The 19,398-nt window shown below is 40.5% G+C and overlaps 3 protein-coding genes across 4 annotated transcripts; 2 read left to right on the top strand and 1 right to left on the bottom strand.

The window, feature by feature from the left end:
• Positions 1–1,192: 1,192 nt before the first annotated feature.
• On the top strand, positions 1,193–10,024 carry LOC126405097 (ras-related C3 botulinum toxin substrate 1-like). The gene is made up of 6 exons (XM_050068645.1): positions 1,193–1,542; positions 4,561–4,632; positions 5,177–5,294; positions 5,567–5,629; positions 8,106–8,265; positions 8,347–10,024. Exons 1-6 carry the CDS (start codon positions 1,508–1,510, stop codon positions 8,475–8,477), a joined length of 579 nt encoding a protein of 192 aa, XP_049924602.1. The 5' UTR covers positions 1,193–1,507; the 3' UTR covers positions 8,478–10,024.
• A 2,578-nt stretch (positions 10,025–12,602) lies between these two features.
• Positions 12,603–15,123, bottom strand: stk19 (serine/threonine kinase 19). Its single transcript, XM_050068651.1, has 7 exons — positions 15,003–15,123; positions 14,357–14,452; positions 14,120–14,262; positions 13,801–14,036; positions 13,614–13,711; positions 13,332–13,479; positions 12,603–12,895 (listed from the first exon to the last, which is right to left on the bottom strand). Exons 2-7 carry the CDS (start codon positions 14,448–14,450, stop codon positions 12,850–12,852), a joined length of 765 nt encoding a protein of 254 aa, XP_049924608.1. The 5' UTR covers positions 14,451–14,452; positions 15,003–15,123; the 3' UTR covers positions 12,603–12,849.
• Positions 15,124–15,126: 3 nt separating this feature from the next.
• dxo (decapping exoribonuclease) lies at positions 15,127–19,084 on the top strand. Of its 2 annotated transcripts, none has more exons than XM_050068649.1 (7): positions 15,127–15,354; positions 16,970–17,435; positions 17,576–17,802; positions 17,912–18,131; positions 18,245–18,380; positions 18,531–18,625; positions 18,712–19,084. In XM_050068649.1, the coding sequence occupies exons 2-7, from the start codon at positions 16,972–16,974 to the stop codon at positions 18,845–18,847; spliced, it is 1,278 nt and encodes a 425-aa protein (XP_049924606.1). In that variant the 5' UTR covers positions 15,127–15,354; positions 16,970–16,971; the 3' UTR covers positions 18,848–19,084. The 2 variants fall into 2 exon arrangements, with proteins under 2 accessions (XP_049924606.1, XP_049924605.1); XM_050068648.1 differs by having other exon boundaries at positions 15,128–15,354; positions 16,966–17,435.
• The last annotated feature ends 314 nt before the right edge of the window (positions 19,085–19,398 follow it).

Below are 19,398 nucleotides of genomic sequence, written 5' to 3'. Positions count from 1 at the left end.
TCTGCAGAGGGTCTTAAAAACAGCTAAAAAAACAAAATTATCATTGCTCTCCCTCAAAAATATCTCCAGCTCATGGTGCCTCTGCAGAGCAATGAAAATCATCAGAGACCATTCTCACCCTGGACACCACCTGTTTAACCTGCTGCCCTCTGGGAGGTGTTTCAGGTGCTTCAAAAGCTGGACAAACATGCTCAAGAACAGTTTCTTACCCTTAACTCTTAACAGCAATAATAGTATCTATTTAAGAGCAGAAAATGTGAGTATGTGATGTGTAAGTCGATGTTGTGTAATTAGTGTAATTTGGCATGCGTGTGTGTGCATGAGGGGATATTAGTTTATACTGTGTTGACCCTTGAGCACTAGTAAAAATGCATCGCAATGAGTAAACCTAATCAAAACATGGACAATAATACAAGAGGAGGAAACCCCATTACAAAACAGCAGTTAATTGTTTTTTTCAGACATCTTTTATAACACTTTATAGAGATAGATGTTTTTACCAGGTGGAAAAAAAATCATGAATAAAAAATGCTATATAAATACTATATAAATAAATAAATACTATATGTATAAATATATATTATATCGTATTTTGTACATAGATGATGATCTGTTTCTTTGTGTGGTATGTTATGGACCTTTCACTCTATTATTATTATTATTATAAATGTATTCATTTATTTATTTTTGACCAAAATCTCTGAGGAATGTTCCCAGCACCTTGTTAGAATTAAGGCAGTTCTGAGGGCAAAAGGGGGTCCAACCTCGTGCTAGCGAGGTGTACCTAATAAAGTGGCCGGTGAGTGTAAGTGCTGCCCAGCAGGCTTCATTTATGGGACTGAAATGTGTCTCAGCCTGTTCTACAATGAGGAACTGAATTGTTTTTAGGGCAAAGTGCACAGCCTGAAAGCCAGAATTCAGGAAAAATTCCCAATATTAGGAAACGACATGACGTCATTTCCTCAATCCGTGCCACACATTTAATAGTCCGTCTTGATTGTTATTTTGTTTTATTTCTTTAATCCGCCGAGTAAAAATTTCCTTCTAGAAAAAACCACCACTCCAACGCATTTTTCCTGCTTATATTCTCTGACTTTTCAACCTGGATTTCCAGCTTCCTGTTTCGAGGACGGTGTGGTTTCTGTGGGCGTGTCATCCCGGCGCACCGGATGCACCATCTGGTGGCGGTGGCTAACTTCAGTTTTTTTTTTCCTCAGGGGTGGTGGCCGCTGTTTTGCTTCATAGCTTCCCGATCAGCCCACGAAAGCATGGGAATGTTGCGAGGGAATTTCTGAGTAAACTTGTTCTAAAGTGCTAAATAAGTTACCGTAAGTTCCCCCCACGAGCTGTTCCACACCCCACGAGCTCCGCAGCACCACCGAAAGCCGTTAGCGAAGCGCTGTTGGGACATTTCAGCGGCGATCAACTCCGGACAAAGGAAAAGAGACTTGTGAGCTAACGTTAGCTGGCTCCCGGGCTAACTTAGCATTCCTCTAGCTGCGGCGCAATGCAGGCCATAAAGTGTGTCGTTGTCGGAGACGGGTAAGTTAACGTAATCGAGCTGAATATCACTTTATGCTCCCCACATTACATTTATATTAAGCAACGAAGTGTAACGTTAGCTTAAAAATGCTGTCACAAGACTAGCTAACGTTAAAGCCTTTTGCTTCAGTCTTTTCTTAACGGGTAAAGTTAGCTAACAAGCTTCAACTTTAACTACCTGTTTACGCTACACTGCTATTAAGTTAACTTTTAGCCTTTTAACTACACGAGTCATTCGCCAGTAATTATATACAGTGTTATTGATATAGTAAACATTGCAAAATAGCTAGTATGGCTAATCTGTGACTTAAAGTGTTTTCCTCACTCTTGGGTGAGTCAGACATCACAGGGCAGTTCACCCATCCCTCCTAACCAGTTTAAGATTGAGTTTGGCAACATTTACTTAACAATGGGGAAATCTCAGGAGTTAAGCAGCTTGTTTGTGTGTTGGTGTTAGTTGCTGTGTAATGCACTACTGTGTTCAGCATGGGGCGGGTGTCTTTAAAGTACAGTTGGTAGGTTTCTGTCGGCAACAGATTGGTAAATGATTACAGCATGAGCTGTGACTGACTTTTATATGTGTAACAATATGTGGGAGGTAAACATTGCATACTCATAACTTCTAGTGCAGGGTGTGGTGGATACCACAGCAGCAGAGTCATTGATGGGCCCATACTGCGTCTAATTTATTATTTTCGATTTCGACTAAGGGGAAGCTTTCACTAGAAGTGGTTTGACACTTTAGTTTCATGGTTGGCAGACACACTTCCTCTAGTAGTCTTCTTGTAGGTACATGCAAGCCTGTCCTCCCAAAGTGAGGGTTCACTTACCAGTAACTGTTTTTGACTTGGAGGCTTGAGTAAAGCTTAATGGAGTGGTCGACTAATCAATTAAGAGATTGACAGTAAGGTACAGAGGGTAAAGGTTTTATTACAAGAAAAAAATGACAAAAGCGCACCGGTGCCAGACTCTCAAATGTGAATATTTGTTGGTTATTGTTTATTTATTTGCACAATAATAAGAAAATACAATATACATAGATATATATAGATATAGTGCCAGAGAGGACGGAAGCCTGATTATTTTTTAACCTTTATTTAATCAGAAAAATCGGTTTGAGTGTCCTGGCTGAGACAGACAGCAACATAAGTTACAGACAGACAATGTAGAACAAAAATACATACATACATGCTCTAAAACAAACAATTTAAGTCACAAAATAAGATTACTACAAAGAAAAGCCAATTATGTCAATATATACTAGAAATTAACCATAACAACACATGAAAACAAAGACAGGCTAAGGCACACTGTGACATTCACATAAAGAAGTTTGTGTACAAAAATCTTGCAACAGTGCTGGCTCATTCAAAGTCCTCCTCATTTAAATAACAAAACAACCATACATTACTCATCAAAATGAAACAAAATAAGCTACAAACAAACAAACAAGAATCATATAGCACAAAAATATCTCTACACATGAAAAAGAAACAGTAGTAAACGAGGAAGAACTGCAACAACAGAAAAAGAAACCTAAGATAAGAAGATATAAATAACCAGTATAAGTAACATGCCAAAAGATTCAAAAATGAAGTGAGAAATTTCTTATAATGTGACCTAAAAGCTGACAATTCCAGCGACATTTTCAATGAATCCCGTAAGACAATTCGACAGTAGGGTAAATGGAAACCAAGTAGTTTCTTAGTGGTTTCTTTTTTAAGATAGCAAGCTGTAGGGATGAGCGAGTACACCATTATCTGTATCTGTGTCTGTTCTTGGAATGGGTGTATACCAGAAGTAGGTGGGGATTAAATCAGTAGTGGGTTGGGCCTAATTGGAAGTTGTTATTTTTAGCCTGAAATTATACGGATTGATTGGAGATTGCAATATTTATTACCTTGAGAAAGGTATTTATAGAATAGCCTCATAATTGACACAGGAGTAAGAGATTCTTCTATCATGAGTACAGATAATGGCACATTTTACTCGTATGATACACGTAATTGTAGCAAGTACATTATCTATACTGGTTTCATCCAAGTATTCGGCTCAACCCTAGTAAACTGAACAGGCTGTCTCTGGGCTTTGGAACGCACGTTGGACAAACATGGATCTGTGTCTTTAGAAAAGTATGATGGACATTTTCCACTACTTCCTGACATTTTGTTGGGTCAAATAATTGAGACTTGAATTGACAAAAGGGTTGCAGCAGTGAACCGTGAAACTGTATACTGTGGTATGAAAATTGATGGTTATCACACTGTGTACGTATGCTTATCTACTGTATTGAGAAAAAAGCCATGTCACGGGAATCTCACCTGTGCCCGCATCTCATTTCCTCGTTGACTGCCCATCAGTGTTTTTACACATACTTCCATTATAACAAGCATTGGTTCAACCTCCCGAAAACTTCTGATTTCAGTGTCTTAAAGCTACAGTTTGTAACTTTTATGAACTTTCTGTCATAGTTGCTGAGATTACTCTATTCTGAAAGAAGTACATGAGACAGATAGTCCGTTAAATAAGTCATGTCCCTCCTCCCCTACTGCTTCTAACGGCTTTCACTCAGATCTGCTGCAGCACACCGAAACAATCAGAGCCAAGGAGTCTCTGTTGCAGCTGTCAGTCATCATCATGTCAACGCTGATCATATTTGAATCAAGATTCTGTCACTGCATTGCCTGTTTCTCGTCTCAGATGTTTCCTAAACATATTTTAGTGTACTGTTTAGCTGTAAAATAAGAAGTTGTGACCCAGCCGCCATGTTGGAAACTGTCAACAGTAATAATAATAATAGTGTAGGAGACTACTAATGTACCAGAAATTCTCACATCATTGCAACTCTTAACTGATGATAGTAATAGCTAGTTGCAACTCTTCTGTCGTCCAGTCGTACAAAAGAGGAAACATATCAGTTCATACCAAGAACGCCTTGTTGCATGCCTGTTGTTTTATTGAAGGGAGTGACAATATAAATACAAATAAAGTCTTTTTTCCTCTTCTCCTCCCCTCCAGAGCTGTGGGTAAGACCTGCCTGCTCATCAGCTACACCACCAATGCCTTTCCTGGAGAGTACATCCCCACAGTGTGAGTATCCGAGACTGCAGACCTGATTTATTTATTTATGTCAGACTGGAGGTCGATGGACGCCAGCAGTCAATCACTCGTCTCCACCCTTGTTTCCTATACAGTCCCTGCACGATTGAATTGACATCTTGATCCTGCTTTTTAGATGAAAGCGTGGTAGCTCGCAGAACAGGTTACAACCACTGCTGACGGTAACTTATCATAACAAAGATTCAGGGAAATGGTGTTGCAGGAAGTTGCAAGGAAAACACGCACTGTATCTAATTCTAGATCGACTATGGACCCAGTGTTGTGCTGCATCATTGTCAGCGTGGCATGGACTGGCTCCGCAGCAGGCAGTTGATAAACAAGATTTTAGCTCAGCAGGGCCAAATAATAAGCGATGAGTCATTTTCAGGAGGGAGCTGAAGGAGCAGAACGGAACAACAGATCAATCAAAAGCCTGTTTTTATTTCCTGTCACTCTTTATGCCGGTATTAATATTATATTTGTGTGTATGAATCCCGACGGGTTTAACTCACTCTCACATCATTACTTCTGTCAGGTTCGATAACTACTCGGCCAATGTTATGGTTGACGGGAAGCCGGTGAACCTGGGCCTATGGGATACAGCAGGACAAGAAGATTATGACAGACTCCGCCCACTTTCATACCCACAGACGGTACGATAGCCAGACAATGCTGTATTATATTTCACTTATTGTGATTCTCTTTGATGTGCGGTGTGTGCCTTGTAGTATATTCTGATGACTGTGGCGCTGTGACATAACCCGTTTGGAAAGTTTGGGAGCCTTGAATGAATAAGGAAGTCAGAGGGAAAGAAAAACACCACACCTTTGTGCAACATGGACACAGGAGGGTTTTTGCTTCTACTGTTCTTAACAGGAAATGATTATTACAGGCTCTGATTGCCTTGTTTTCCTTGTCTTCCCAGGATGTGTTTCTCATCTGCTTTTCGCTTGTGAGTCCTGCCTCCTTTGAAAACGTCCGTGCCAAGGTGAGTTGATGCGGGCGCCGGGTGAGATTTTGATCAGCCGCTAGTTTTTTTCCAGGGATGACTCAGATTTGTAAGGATTTGTTTTCACCCATAGCTGGAATTACTGGTTTCTGATGCAGTTATTGGCTGGGTAATCATTATCAGGTTTTACTGCCTCATTATTAAAATTTGAAGAGCATTTTTTTTGCAGAATCCAGAAAGACAAAAGCACTCTAATAATTTTGCCCTGTTTGGTTACATAGGTTCAAAACAGGGCCTTTAACTTCAAGTTATCCACATTTAAAATACACAATAATCCACGCTGCATGTCAATTGCACTGAGTTATTTACATTCCTGAAGCTGACTGGCTGAGTGCAGCCAGCATTTAGCCACTTAGGCTGCATTCAGATCAACTGCAGCTTCATGTAAACAGACGCAGCTGTTCGTTCATTTGAATGGAGCTAGTGCCTCCATGCAGCGCCGGTAGCTGTGCAAAAATGTTGAATCAGGCACAACTTTTGCTGGCTTTCTAGCTGTAAACTCATCTGATATACCTTGATTTGCAACTATCCGTTACTCAAATTGGACTACCAAGGTTGTGTCTTATTGTGTCACTGGTATCCGGAAAAACACACACCCACCAACGCAGCCCCCCGTGCTGTTTCATTGCAGAGCTGTATTGGGTCTGAGCGCCAGCTCATTCGCCACTGCAGCAGAGACCGCTTTGTGAATATGAAATCTTTACAGACTCAATGAGATGCAGACTGAGATGGCTTCCAATAAATAATTAATGAGACATTACAGTCCGATTGAGCTGACCAGTTACTCGATCAGTTTCGACCCCTTTTACTTTAAGTCTTATTTATGCAGTGAAATTATCTGTTTGTTTGTTGTTTTTGTCTCTTGCTATGGCGGCAGAAAGAGACAAACCCTTCACTGTAATGATGTGTATTGCTTATTAAGAGAAGTTTGTTCCTTATGAGACGATGGAGCACAGAATGCATCAATCCATTTATTTCCCACTAGAAGGTTGTTGCTCAAAGTGCAGCCCGCGGGCCAGTGGTGGCTCTCGTAAAACATTTTGTGCCGCCCCCGAGCATGATATGAAAGCCTGCATTATATTTTAATCATTTGCAGTCCAATTCAGCACGTACAATTTCAGTATTGTACATTTAATAGACTACTAGATGACTGCATCAGACTTCGCCACCCTAACAAGCATTTACCAGGTTAGGAATGACAGATTGTAGGAAGCTACTGGTTGCACCTCATGAGTGTTGCGGGAATTGTACTCTGTCATCAGTGCTAGTGCTTTTAGAGGAGGGAGAACTCAACTGCACTTTCCTGTGTGGCCCACAGTCATTTGCTGGCTCCCTAAATAAGCACTCAGTCGTCAGCGCTGGCCATATACAAGGCATATACAGTTATCTCCATAGCTTTGTAACCTTTTACTTTGAGAACTTGACTGAAAATGTCTTTGTATTATGCAATAGTCCTGTGTCTTCATGAGAGTCTACAATAGAATATACAATAATGATATTATCGCAGTATCTTTCGAAAGTTTTGTCTCTTTTTTTTGTTAAATGAATTACAGTCAAATTAATATTAGACAAAAGTAGAGAGGGAGAGAAAGTGAGAATGGGGGAAAAAAATGGAATTTATTCAAGAGGTGCTGAATTATTTACATATTATATGAATGTTATTGACATGATTTCAGTATTTTATTTTTTAAATTTTTTACTGTCAGTACCAGTGTATTGTGACAGCCCCATGTGATACAAGAAAAAATATGGCAGTTATATCAGACTTGATATGGTGTAGTAGAGCGCGGCTGGGGCTGCATTTTCCTGACCAAACCCCACCCGAGTCTGAGACCGTTATAACCGAGCCCGGCCCGAACGCGACAGACTTTCTGATTTTTTTTAGTTCGAACTTGACCCGAGCTTGACGCAGTTTGTTACCTGACAAAGTTATTGTTATCATGGCTACCGCTTGACTCTTAACTAAGTGTGTAAATGACCACCAAAAAGCTGCTGTTATCCGAATCTTGCCCAAATCATCGTCCCGTCAGGCTCGGGTCGGGCATCCACACTCTGCTGTGTAGCCTGTATTTTTAAAGAAGGATTGAAGTGACAGTTGTTGGGGCATAAAACCTATGATCTTTACAAATCAAGACTTGAAATGCAAAGTCTAATCAAACTGTGGGTTGGAGAAGCTTGACACACCGAGAAGGGAGTCACAGTTAGTGAAGAACCCACAGGATCCTTTTATCCTCTGACTCTACCGAGCGTTGTAGCGTCTCTCAGCTCATTGTTTTGGTTTTCTGTCCCACAGCTTCACTGTATTGGTTCACTCTCAGCTTCACTCTTGTGCTGTCATGCCCTCTCCTAAAGATGATGGTTTGAATGCACCCCTTGGTCATTCTAGAAATTACATGTTCAAGACCGATTTGGAAAGTTACACCTCTAACCTCTCAATGTTGTGCTGTCTGTGCAGTGGTACCCTGAGGTGAGACACCATTGTCCCAACACTCCGATCATTCTGGTGGGTACCAAGCTGGATCTGAGAGATGACAAGGACACCATAGAGAAGCTTAAGGAGAAGAAACTCTCTCCAATTACATATCCTCAAGGACTTGCGATGGCCAAAGAGATTGGTAATTGGAGTTTTATCTGACTTGTTTTTGTTTTTTTTAATTATTTAAAGAAAACAAATATTTGATGTACGGTTTCCTCAGGTTCCGTCAAGTACCTGGAGTGCTCAGCCCTGACTCAACGTGGCCTTAAAACTGTGTTCGACGAGGCCATCCGGGCCGTCCTCTGCCCTCAACCCGTCAAGAAGAAGGGGAAGAAGTGCTCTCTTCTCTAAGACTTCCTCCACTGGAACGGTTACAGGGGAACATGGCCGCTAGTGGTGAGGGGGTGGCTAAAGACACAGGAGAAACACACCAGTATACACACAGAAACCATGTACTTCAGATTCTTTCCTTCCATAAGTGTAGCTACAGCAGTTCTACCAACCGTTTCCATGACAAATTTGGCATAGTGTCAGATTTAGGAGAAAGGGTTGTAAGATTATAGACCCTAGTTCTTTTCCCAACAACATATACTGTATAGACAAGACTATGAAATTCTTGAGGCCTTCTAAAATGGATTGGATGTTTTGTAAAAAAAATGGACCGTGGAATGTTTTCAATTTGTTCTTCCACTGGTTGTCGACCTTTTTTTGTTTACAGTCTTGGTTGTTTGTTTTGAGTGAAAGAAATATTGCCAAATACATCCTGCAGACGTGCTGTATTTGAAAAAGAAAACTTTTTGTTCTGTCGTCTCGAACCTTCGAAACCTTCAACATACAGCTGATCATTTGCTGTTGTGCGCTGCCGTTTGTTCAGCTCCATGATCGATGGCATTTTGTTCATTTTCACATTGCGACGGCAGTCATCGCACTGTCACCGAGGAACTTGAAGTAACCACCTGTGAAGTTCTTTTCGCCTCAGATTACTGTTTGTGCACCATAAATCTCTTTACCAGTCAGTTTTCAGTCCTAGCACACGAATCATGTTAATTCATGCTCATGGATTAAATGACGCCTGAGACGTACTGAAAACTCCTCTGACACCAACTGTGCTATTAAACCCTGACAAATCTAAATGATCCAGTATTTTATGTGTTTGGCTCCAATCGGACCGGTCAAGTTTATGGTATTTTTCCTTTTTCCTCTTCGCAATATTTCCCTCGTGTCTCTCAACTGTGTAGCTGCCCAGGAGTGCAACGCTGAGAACTTTATTAGCTATTGGATTAGAACGGTTTAGGTGTTTTGGTGGCGGGAACAAGAGCACCTTTAATGCTCTGTGGGCATTTATCCGAAACCTTTTGTGCAGCACATTTTGATTCTTAATAGCATCACTACTGGCTAAGCAATGTCACTAAGAAGAGCATCAAAGCCTGCTAATAACAGTAACAAAGCTACTGTCGGTTATGGTGTAGTATACAGTGTACTCATCTTTTTGTTATAATCATGTGATTTGACTGTTTTGTATCTTTCTTCACAGAAGTTACACTTCACTCACTGTATTGTCAAACTAACACTATGAATATCCTTTTGTTTTATTACCTCTACAGTTAACGCTACCTTAATCTTCCCTACAAGCCTAGCTTTTTGTAATTAATGCTGATAGCATGTATGTGCAACATATACTGAAAACTAAGATTAGAAATCGCAACAGTTATATTTTTTGCCTATTTACGAAATGTATTTGAACTACTAGATCAGGGGTTAAGTACATGTTGCTCATCTGTATTGTATTCAGACATCAAGCTGTGCTTTAATTCAAGCCAATGTTGTGACTCTTTAGTTTTATGGATAAAAAGCTATTGTCACTTTTTGAAAAAGCCAATAAATTCAAGTAAAACAGACTCTGCTCTGCCTCTTTGTTGGACAGCTCAGACAGTTTTCCCTTCATGCAACACTTGTACTATCGACTAGAGATGCACCGATCCAGCTTTTTCAGTTTCAATACTGATCCCAATACTGTGGCTTTAAGTATCAGCCGATAACCGATACCGATCCGATACCATGGTTGACCTAAAAAGCTATATACCTTTACATGTAGAACAGAGAAGACTAGAGGCATCAGGCATTGATGACTACACAGTTCTTTCCTAAGATAAAATGAAACAGATTAATCTACATCTACATCTGTTAACTCTTGAGACAAGTGTTTGCTCACTTTCTCGTATATTTCCGACAGTGCGGTCTCGGAAAAATATTTGCTTGACGGCAAATTGTACCGTGGCTCCACGTGATCCAGTAAACTGGTGCTCCATTTGGTGATGTTTTTGTAGATGCTTTATTGAATTGGTAGTATTATACTTGGCAGTACTACCACCACTCCTAGCAACGTTCACTTGGCGGACATTACAAACTGCTGTCGGGCTAGTTTGAGTGTTCAGTGTGAAATACCTCCACACAGCAGATTCTCTCCTTCGCTCCATGATGTATCCCGTAGCTCACGTCACAATAGATTTAAAAGAAAAGGATCGCCTCAGGTATAGGGTTGCATTTTCCGATACCCGATCCATCCATATTGATGATATCGGGGCCAATATTCGATCCAGATATCGGATCTGTGCGTCCCTACCATCGACTGAATCCTGCTTCAAGTAAATCTTACGCCTTAGACCGGGGGGGTAAACTCATTTTAGTTTGTGGACAACATGCATCCCAATTTGATCACAAGTGGGCCGCACCATTAAAACCATTGCATAATAACCTACTCATAACAATGCCTCCAAACCTTCCCTGTCCTTGTAGTGTAAAGAAGTACATCCTGAAAACGTTCTCAGTGAATGAACATCCCCATTTACAAACTAGTGCAATTTCAACATGTCTGTTTTTCCCTTTTCACTTCACTCACAGTTGTAACAGTTGTTCATTTTTTTCCATACACGTCCACTCCTGTGTTGTAATGGTGGCGTCAGCAAGCTAAACTGGAAGCAATTGAGGAAGCAGGTCAAGTTATCCCCTGCCTTACAAACCATTGATAGACCTTGTGACAGTGCTTGAGCAACAGGGTTCCACTAATGGTGCTTGTGAGATAAAGGTCTGCAGGTCCTTAAAATTTTATAAATAGTAGGCCTTAAAAGTTGGTCTAAGTGGTCTTAAACTTGAAAGTATGAGGTCTTAATTGCCAGAAGAATTTTTATGTAATTTAATCTATCCACCTTTCAGTTTCTTTTAATCAAAATGAGTCAAACTTTCCTGCATGAAAGTCCAAATTTCTGATGTTACAAATCTTTAAACCTTCCACTGAACCTGTCATTTTATTTTCACTTAATACTTGCACTTGTCTGCTGGCAAAATATTGGATTAACCTACCTCATTCAAATAACCATATTCCTACCTAAAACTTACCTCTGCACAGGAACATGTATATACAACTAACCTTTTTACTTATCTGCAATGCTTGAGTAACTGCACTCTAGTCAGGTTGGAAAAGCCTCTGAGGCAGCATTTTACATGAAATAGGATACTCCCTGTTTAACAATTGCATCAACAGTGCATCACTATCAGGTGTGCAAACCCTCCTAGTGGACCAGATTGGACCCTGGGCAAATAGGGAGGCTTTGGGTTAAATTTTAGTCACAGAAACTGTTGACATTTATTACAAATGAGCTATTCTCCTTTTTCAAATCATGATTTGGTTAGCTATGTGATCAAACCCCTTGTAAAAGCCTGTTTATATATGCTTAAATACTTTTCATTTTTCATCATTGTAACCATGGATTTAAAGACCTAATTACACAAATAAAACAGAAGACTAGAGCTACGGTTTAAGACTGGAATTCAGCCACAGAACATAACAGGAAATATCCACTCAGTTTCCATTTTATTAGACACTTTTAAAATCTATTGTGATCCAATACAACAGCTCAGCCATCAATTCTACCTTCACAAAGATATTACCGTTCAGTTTGGATTGAAACTGTCAGAGGTATTAATTCAGTTTTAAGTTTATTATTGAGACTGCAGATTGCAGTGGTGTTGAACGGCTTTAATTTAGGTGTTCTTAATATTTTGCCCCCTAGGGGAATATTAGAAACACATTGCAATAATGCAGTACAGTACAGCTACACCACTGACTACAGCCTGAGTAATGAACAATAACACAGTTTAACAAATTTAGCACTATAATCTCCCTAAATGTAAAATTAAAATGACATGTCTTTATTGATCCCCAGTGGGAAATTAGGTAATTACTGGCAGATCTGTTATACTGGATTGCTCTTACAGTGGCTAGGGAATGTTCATGTATTCATATATTAGACATCTGAAATTTTCTACGACAGTCGAGCAGGTTTGAGGCTCTGATCTGGCAAAGCAATTCTGGCAACTCTGGTGACAGATCTCAGGTAAGCCAAAATACAAGCATCACTTGGGATAGTTGTGCGCTTTCATGGTGTGCACATAAATAACAGCTCTCACGAGGGAAGGAAACATCTGAAATCATTTTTATTACAAGGTAAATGAACACCTGACAAGGTCATGTCAACGTAACTGAAAATTCATAAACCCACAAGGTTTTTATACTGCATTTGGCAAAGATTCAAACTCTGAAATCTTAAATTAATTTACCATCAGTCTTCATACAAAAACATTTTTACAATCTTTGTAAATCTTCTCATCTTTCATTCGCTCATTTGCTTCGACCAAACACTGGTTTCAGTCTTGTTGCTGTGGCTCAGGACTCAGCAAATCGCAACAATGTCCCAGACGTTGTAGGTATGCTGTGGAGAAAACAAAGGCTTTATTCAGTACATTAAGATGTAACGAGCAGCATAGGATTCCCCAACAGCCTGAGATGAGTAATAAGTCAACTTGGTCAGTCACTGGTGGATATGGTTAAAAAACAACAGCTGCATTGAGCTATGATTTTAAGCAGTTATAGCCGTCTTGTCCTTTAAAAAAAATCCATATTGCAGGGATCAAGCAGGCTGGTTTTTGAAGGTTTTTACAACCACATATTTTAACACCAGTGAGCAAGCATCTAGCCTGAGGGTTGTTCAAGCAAGTAACAAAACCCTCAATTACTGAACTGAGAGCAGCTGCACTAAGTACCTGCCCTTTTCATTTGACAGATAGGTAAACTCTGACCTACTGCAAAACCAACTCAAATTAAAAACACTTTAAAGAAACAGCAACCTGTACACAAGCAAATATTACCTTTCTACCAGCTCTGCACCAACAATATCACTGATGTGGTATTTCATGTGGAATTTCACATGTGTGGTTGTTTTCCGCTCCTCCAGCTCTGCCTTTAAGACTTCACTATATTTGGACTTCTTCACCATGCCGAGCACTGCTTTACGACCTAACAGGAAAAGCGGTAAGCTGGTTAGAAAACAAACACTCCTCCGTTTAGCAAGGCACCGTCAAATATCTTGTAAAATGAGAAATTTACATGTGAAGCAAAGTATTGTTGTGACTGTTCGTTGTAACACACACCTTGTATTAAGTATTTGGTGAATTTGCCAGAGTTGGGAATGGAAAGCCACCAGCTGCCTGCGTCCCTCACTGTCAGGACCCCTGACTTCACCAGCTGCCTGGAGGGTGAGAACAGGAAGCATGTGCTGATGTTTGAAATTTGAAATTTTGGAAGTAAAAATAAAACATGATAGATTGTCTTTCATACGTTATCTCAGAGTCTGTGAAAAGGAACTCCTTGAGCATCCTCTCTTTGCTGAAGCTCAGCTCTGTGCAAGGTGACAACAATTTCTCCAAGAACTTCTCCACTGTTGCCCGTGTCGCTCTGCCCTCCTCTCCTGCCAGCACTTTGGCCTTGTAATCGGAAGCAAAAACCAGCCCGAAAGCGTCTGCATCGAACCCGAGCTGGAACATCAGCAGCTCTCCTCGTTCCCGCAGCTTATTCTGTGGACCACAAGAAGGGCAGTGGGTTGTAGTTTCACATTTCCACCGACGCACATGAACTTCCTGTCACTAATGGGTCTTACCAGCTCCTTGTCCACCAAAGTCTTGTCATTGTGTATGCTGTAGAGTTGGTGCTTAAGAACAATTTGAGGCAAGGCGTCATTGAAGAGCTTCCTGGGGAACAGTGTCATGAGGTACTTAAGGCTGGATCTGATGTCAGTTGGTCCTTTGGGGCAAAACAGTAAATGCAAAGTGAATTTTACATGTGTTAGTGACATTTATACGACTTTTTTTATGAACATCTTAGCAGCCACACCTACCATCTCCATCACTGATAGCCCCAAACTTTGTAGTCTCATGTCTTCTTTTCTTCACCTTGAAAGTGTCTGAAATCAGAGCCCGTTTTCTGTTCATACCTGGAGGAGGAAACATAGTAGATAACAAAACCTGTTTACCCTGACAGCTGCTTTCCTCATGCTGACTCGACTGAAATACACAGAGCCCATGAATTTGCAATATTGGCTATGGGGAAATACATCTCCTCACTTACAAATGTTTGCTGAATAAAACCGTTAACATGGTAATAAACAACAGTTTGTTCTCATTTTGTGGGACACTGGCGTTTTGGTATACGGACGAACAAGTGTCAAATTTAGTTGACGTTAGCTACTTAACACATAGCACCGGCAAAAACTTCACGTTAGCTCAATTTTTGAAGATACGAACTACAAGCTAGTTTAGTTGTTCACCCAAATTATGGTTTTGAGAATAAAATAAATCTGTCATATTGAATTTGTGAACACATTTTGATGGGACACACACAATTAGCCACTATGTTCATTCACTTGGTGCTGTCTTTCTTGTTAGCCAAGCTAAAGCAGCTAGCTAACCTAGCTAACGCTACTTTGTGAGTACGCTAAACATATAAGCAAATACTTGACCTGTCAAACTAGTTCAAACGCTTACCTGATAACTACTAATAGCAGTTATATTAGTATTCATATCGCTTCGGTCCCGTTCAATACAACTGCTCAAAGATCAATGGGACAACTTAAATATAAACCGGAAGTGTCGCTGATACCGGAAGTGACGTCGGCTTTGTTAGCTTATGATGCTAGTTAGCTACCCAGCTAGCGAGACAAGTACATTTTATATTTTCTTTCTTACCTTTTACGCAATGATCAGAAAAGATGGTGTAACATAGGATAGTCGTTTTTACACAAAGTCCGATTTATAATATTGACCGACAGGACATTGACAGAAACGTAACGTTAGCTTTACGCTACGTTAGCTTGTTTTGGTGTGTATGCTGGCTAAGGTACGTTCACGTAGGGTTTTCATCTATTACTGGTAATCTAGTTTTAGTTGTAATAAAGTATTTTTTATTACGGCAAGGTAACGCTCATTGCCAAAGCTAAGTACAGCTATTTTAGGCACCCTTTGTTCACCAAACATACAACACATGCTGCGTACAGTAAGTGTGTGTTTACAGATTGCAAACATACACTTACTGTACGCAGCATGTAAAACAAACATCATCTTTATATTATGACATTGTCTTTATCCACATACACACACTATAGACAGTCATTTAGACAGATCATGGTGTGATGTGCTCAGTTGTGGTGCATTTAAATAAGAAACTGCTGATCTCATGCAAGAACACATGCACAAGAGAATAGACAGGTAACCTTAAGGGGAACACCACCTAATTTAAGAATTATAATATGTCATTTCCATTGCCAAGGAAAGCTCAGATGATATTTGATACTCTCTCTCAAAACCAAACCAGAGAAGGAAGTCTCAAACTTGTGATGTCATAGGGTATTAACTCTGGGGCTGCTCTGAAGACAGTGACTGGGAGCCTGATTTTGTGGACCCACAAAGTGTTTGTTTTCTTTTTGATACTCAAATGATCTTTATTCTAGTGTAATGTACTTAGTTGTGAAACATGAAACATTATACTCATAACATTCCTCTGGGTGCTCTCTGCAACCCTTTTTTACACAGCGAGGCATGTAATGCAACAGTGTTGGCCTCTAGTTTGACATAGAACATCCACATCAGCAGCGATTTCTAAACAACAATGTCATTAACGTGGCAATAACAATCATTTACCATCCCAGTTATATGTTGGCTGATCTTGTCCTCTGCTCAGAGGGTAAGGAGCTTCCAGACCTCATTGTTTTCCCAATTTGTGGACTCATTAGCTGCTGTTCTTCTTTGAGTCAGCTGCTAACTGCTATCAGCTACCTTTAAAACCTCATATGGTGGGTCACATGCATAACATGTCAAAAAAAATGTTACACCCATGCCACCTATGACTCCATAGGTAGTTTTGAAACTGTTGCTACCTCCGATGCTGCTTGAAAGGTGAGACAACTCTGCCCGCTGCCCCCCCCCCCCTTCTGGAATAGTGCATTTTATACAAGGCGGCATAAAGGCGTGAAATTCCTGCCTTTAACAGATGGTGTCATCCAGAACATTTTTCTCAATTCATTGTCTGTGGAGCAGCTCCAGAGTTTCTACACTATGACATCACACGTGTGTTTTAGCACTCTAGTTTTTGGATTTGGGAGAGATACATTCATTTTTACTAATATTTTTGGACTGTCTCAGACAATAGGAGTAAAATGTATGGATTTTGAAAATTGGTGAAGTTCCCCTTTAAAGACTAGTATACTATGAGCATCTATTATGTTCAACATGAAGCATAAAAAACAAAAATAAAAGGTACTATATACACTATACACAAATAGTGGGTAGGGTCACATGTCAGATGCACTTTTCGCAGCATAAAAGAAAAAGGTTTGCACTGTCTTTTCAGTGACAGCACAAGTGATGGGGGCCTTAGCAAAGCAAGACAATCAAGAAGATATAAACAATCATCTATGTCATGAGTTTGTGTCATTGCACTTTTCTCCACTAGGTAGAAATGGACCAGCACAGATCCCAAAGTCCCAGGTCCAGATACCAGAATTCTCATTCAGCGCACAAAAGACAGAGAGATGGAAATGGAAGACATCACAGTGAGAATAAATACTCCAGACCAAACCATCACCAGCATCAGTTTCAGCCAACTTCTGGGCAAAACCCACCCAGCTCTCTGGGTTTGAGCACCAGAAGGGAGCTATATGAAAGAGACTTTCCTGTGTACAAACAGCCCGTCGAAGTTGGATGTTTCTCCCTCGACTCTGAGCGTAGATTCTTCAATGACAGGAGGCAGATGAGATATTATGTGGAACCTGACAGAAGTCCTAATTTTGACCTGAGAGATGGCTACAAGGACCGCTTTACAAAGAGAGACGATTGTGTGAAGGAAAAGCTGGATCACATCCTACGCTGGATCTTGGCCAACAGGTCGAAGCTCAGCTCGAGGGCGACCGCAGCCTCATCATGGTAAGTGTAATCAAAAGTTTTTGTTCTTCACATTCAGGGTAACACTTCTAGGTCAGATAGATACTCACTTGTGATCGTCACCTCTCACCTCAACTTTCCTGTTGGACGCATATTCTTTGATCAACCTCTGCTCTTCCCAGTGCTCTAGATGTTGAATTTGTGACATGGCGTGGTCATCTGACCAAGCTGCTGACCACTCCCTATGAGACAAAGGAGGGTTGGTTGCTGGCGGTCACCAGGTTCAGAGGCACGCTTTACATCAGTGAAGTGGAAACAGAAGCTGCCCGTAGGGAACGAGAGAACCGCACTGAGAGACATGAAGAGATGATGTACTGGGGATACAAGTTTGAGCAATACACATGTGCAGGTAGGTAGGTTTATACAACTTTCTTTCAGATCTCAAATCATATAAAGGTACTTAAAGTGATGAGCACTTGTATGAATGATAACGCCTCACATTCGTCCACTTCCTGTAGATAGTGCCCACAGTTTACCTGACCCAGGCGGAGTGGTCAACACCAATGAAGCCTTCTGTACAGTGGTGCAAACTCGGCTTGCAGATCACAGACTTCTGTTCTCCGGTGAGGTTGACTGCCGGGATAAAGATTCCAAAGCTCCAGCTCCTCCTGCATGCTACGTGGAGCTGAAGACATCTGCGGAGATCTGCACCCCCAAACAGCGCAGCAACTTTCACAGGTAGATGCTGAAACCGCAAAACATCACATCTTTTATTTTTTCATGTCACGGTGTTGATTTTTTTCCCCCAAGTCTGAGCTGTTTTAAAGTTCCCTCATTTTGGTGGTCCTCAGGTTCAAACTGCTGAAGTGGTGGGCCCAGTCTTTTCTCCCTGGAGTCCCCCGGGTTGTGGCAGGTTTTCGGGATCATGAAGGAGTGGTTGTCGCCGTGGAGACTTTTCCCATCTCAAAGATTTCACATATCATCAAGGTATGGTAAAGCTGTTGGCAAGGATAAACAACTGGTCATCAAAAACGTATCCGAACACTGAGAAATCTGTTTTGAAATCTGTCTAAATAGAAGTTATTGGATTTGAATAAATAAAACATTAGCTCAAAATATTCTGTTTCATCTGGACAGAATGAGCACAACTGCTGGAGGCCGACAGTGTGTATGAACTTCTGCTGTGAGTTCCTGTCTTTTGTGAAGCAAATCGCCACTGAAGACAATCCAAGGTGAGTTGCAGTGACAGACTATGTTGCTAACCTTTCTTTAATTTTAAGTAAACAGATTTTATAAATCAGCATTGTTTCCCTCTCAGTGTGGTGTACCTGTTCTCCTGGGAGCCCCACAGAGATGTGACCTACTCCGTCCACAGGGACTCCCAGTATTCCTTCCTGCCACACTGGTATGTGGACGGGATGAGCAGTGGTGAAGACTCACACCAGCAGTCGTAACTTACAACCAACCTACTGGGACTGTCAGTTCAAACCTCCAATGGAGGATTATTAACCAAAGTACGTTGGAATTTTAGATGTTTACAGTTTTACAGTCTCTTTTTGTGTCACTGATCATCTCCATGTGATTCTCTGGTGCTTTTTCTTTTTTTTGATGTTGTTGTTAAGCAGTAAGAACTGCAGCATCTTTTTCATCTTGCATGTGGTGAATTGAAATAAAACAGCAGGTAAGCACCATTTAATATTGTTTCTCACACTTTATTGTTATAATAATAATAATTCAAACCCCAACCAGTGGTTTGTTAATTGAAACAAAGTTAGAAAGCAGTGTGTTTAAAACATTGTGATGTAAATAAATGAAGATAACTTAAAGCAAATATTGTGTCCACAGATACAAAGTTTCTTTCATGTAAACTGTTCCGTTCAAAACATTGGTAGTATTTTATTACGGTCCTTAACAATTTCAAAAAGGAATGCGCATAATAAATAATTATTACCGTACAGCTACGTTTGAAAAAAACAAGTTGTCATTGCGAGATAAAAGTTATGAA

This window comes from Epinephelus moara, chromosome 18 (genome assembly GCF_006386435.1).
Source record: "Epinephelus moara isolate mb chromosome 18, YSFRI_EMoa_1.0, whole genome shotgun sequence".
Classification (NCBI taxonomy): Eukaryota; Metazoa; Chordata; class Actinopteri; order Perciformes; family Serranidae; genus Epinephelus; species Epinephelus moara.
The sequence above is the reverse complement of the archived record's forward strand: the minus strand, read 5'-3'. Positions and strand labels throughout refer to the sequence as shown.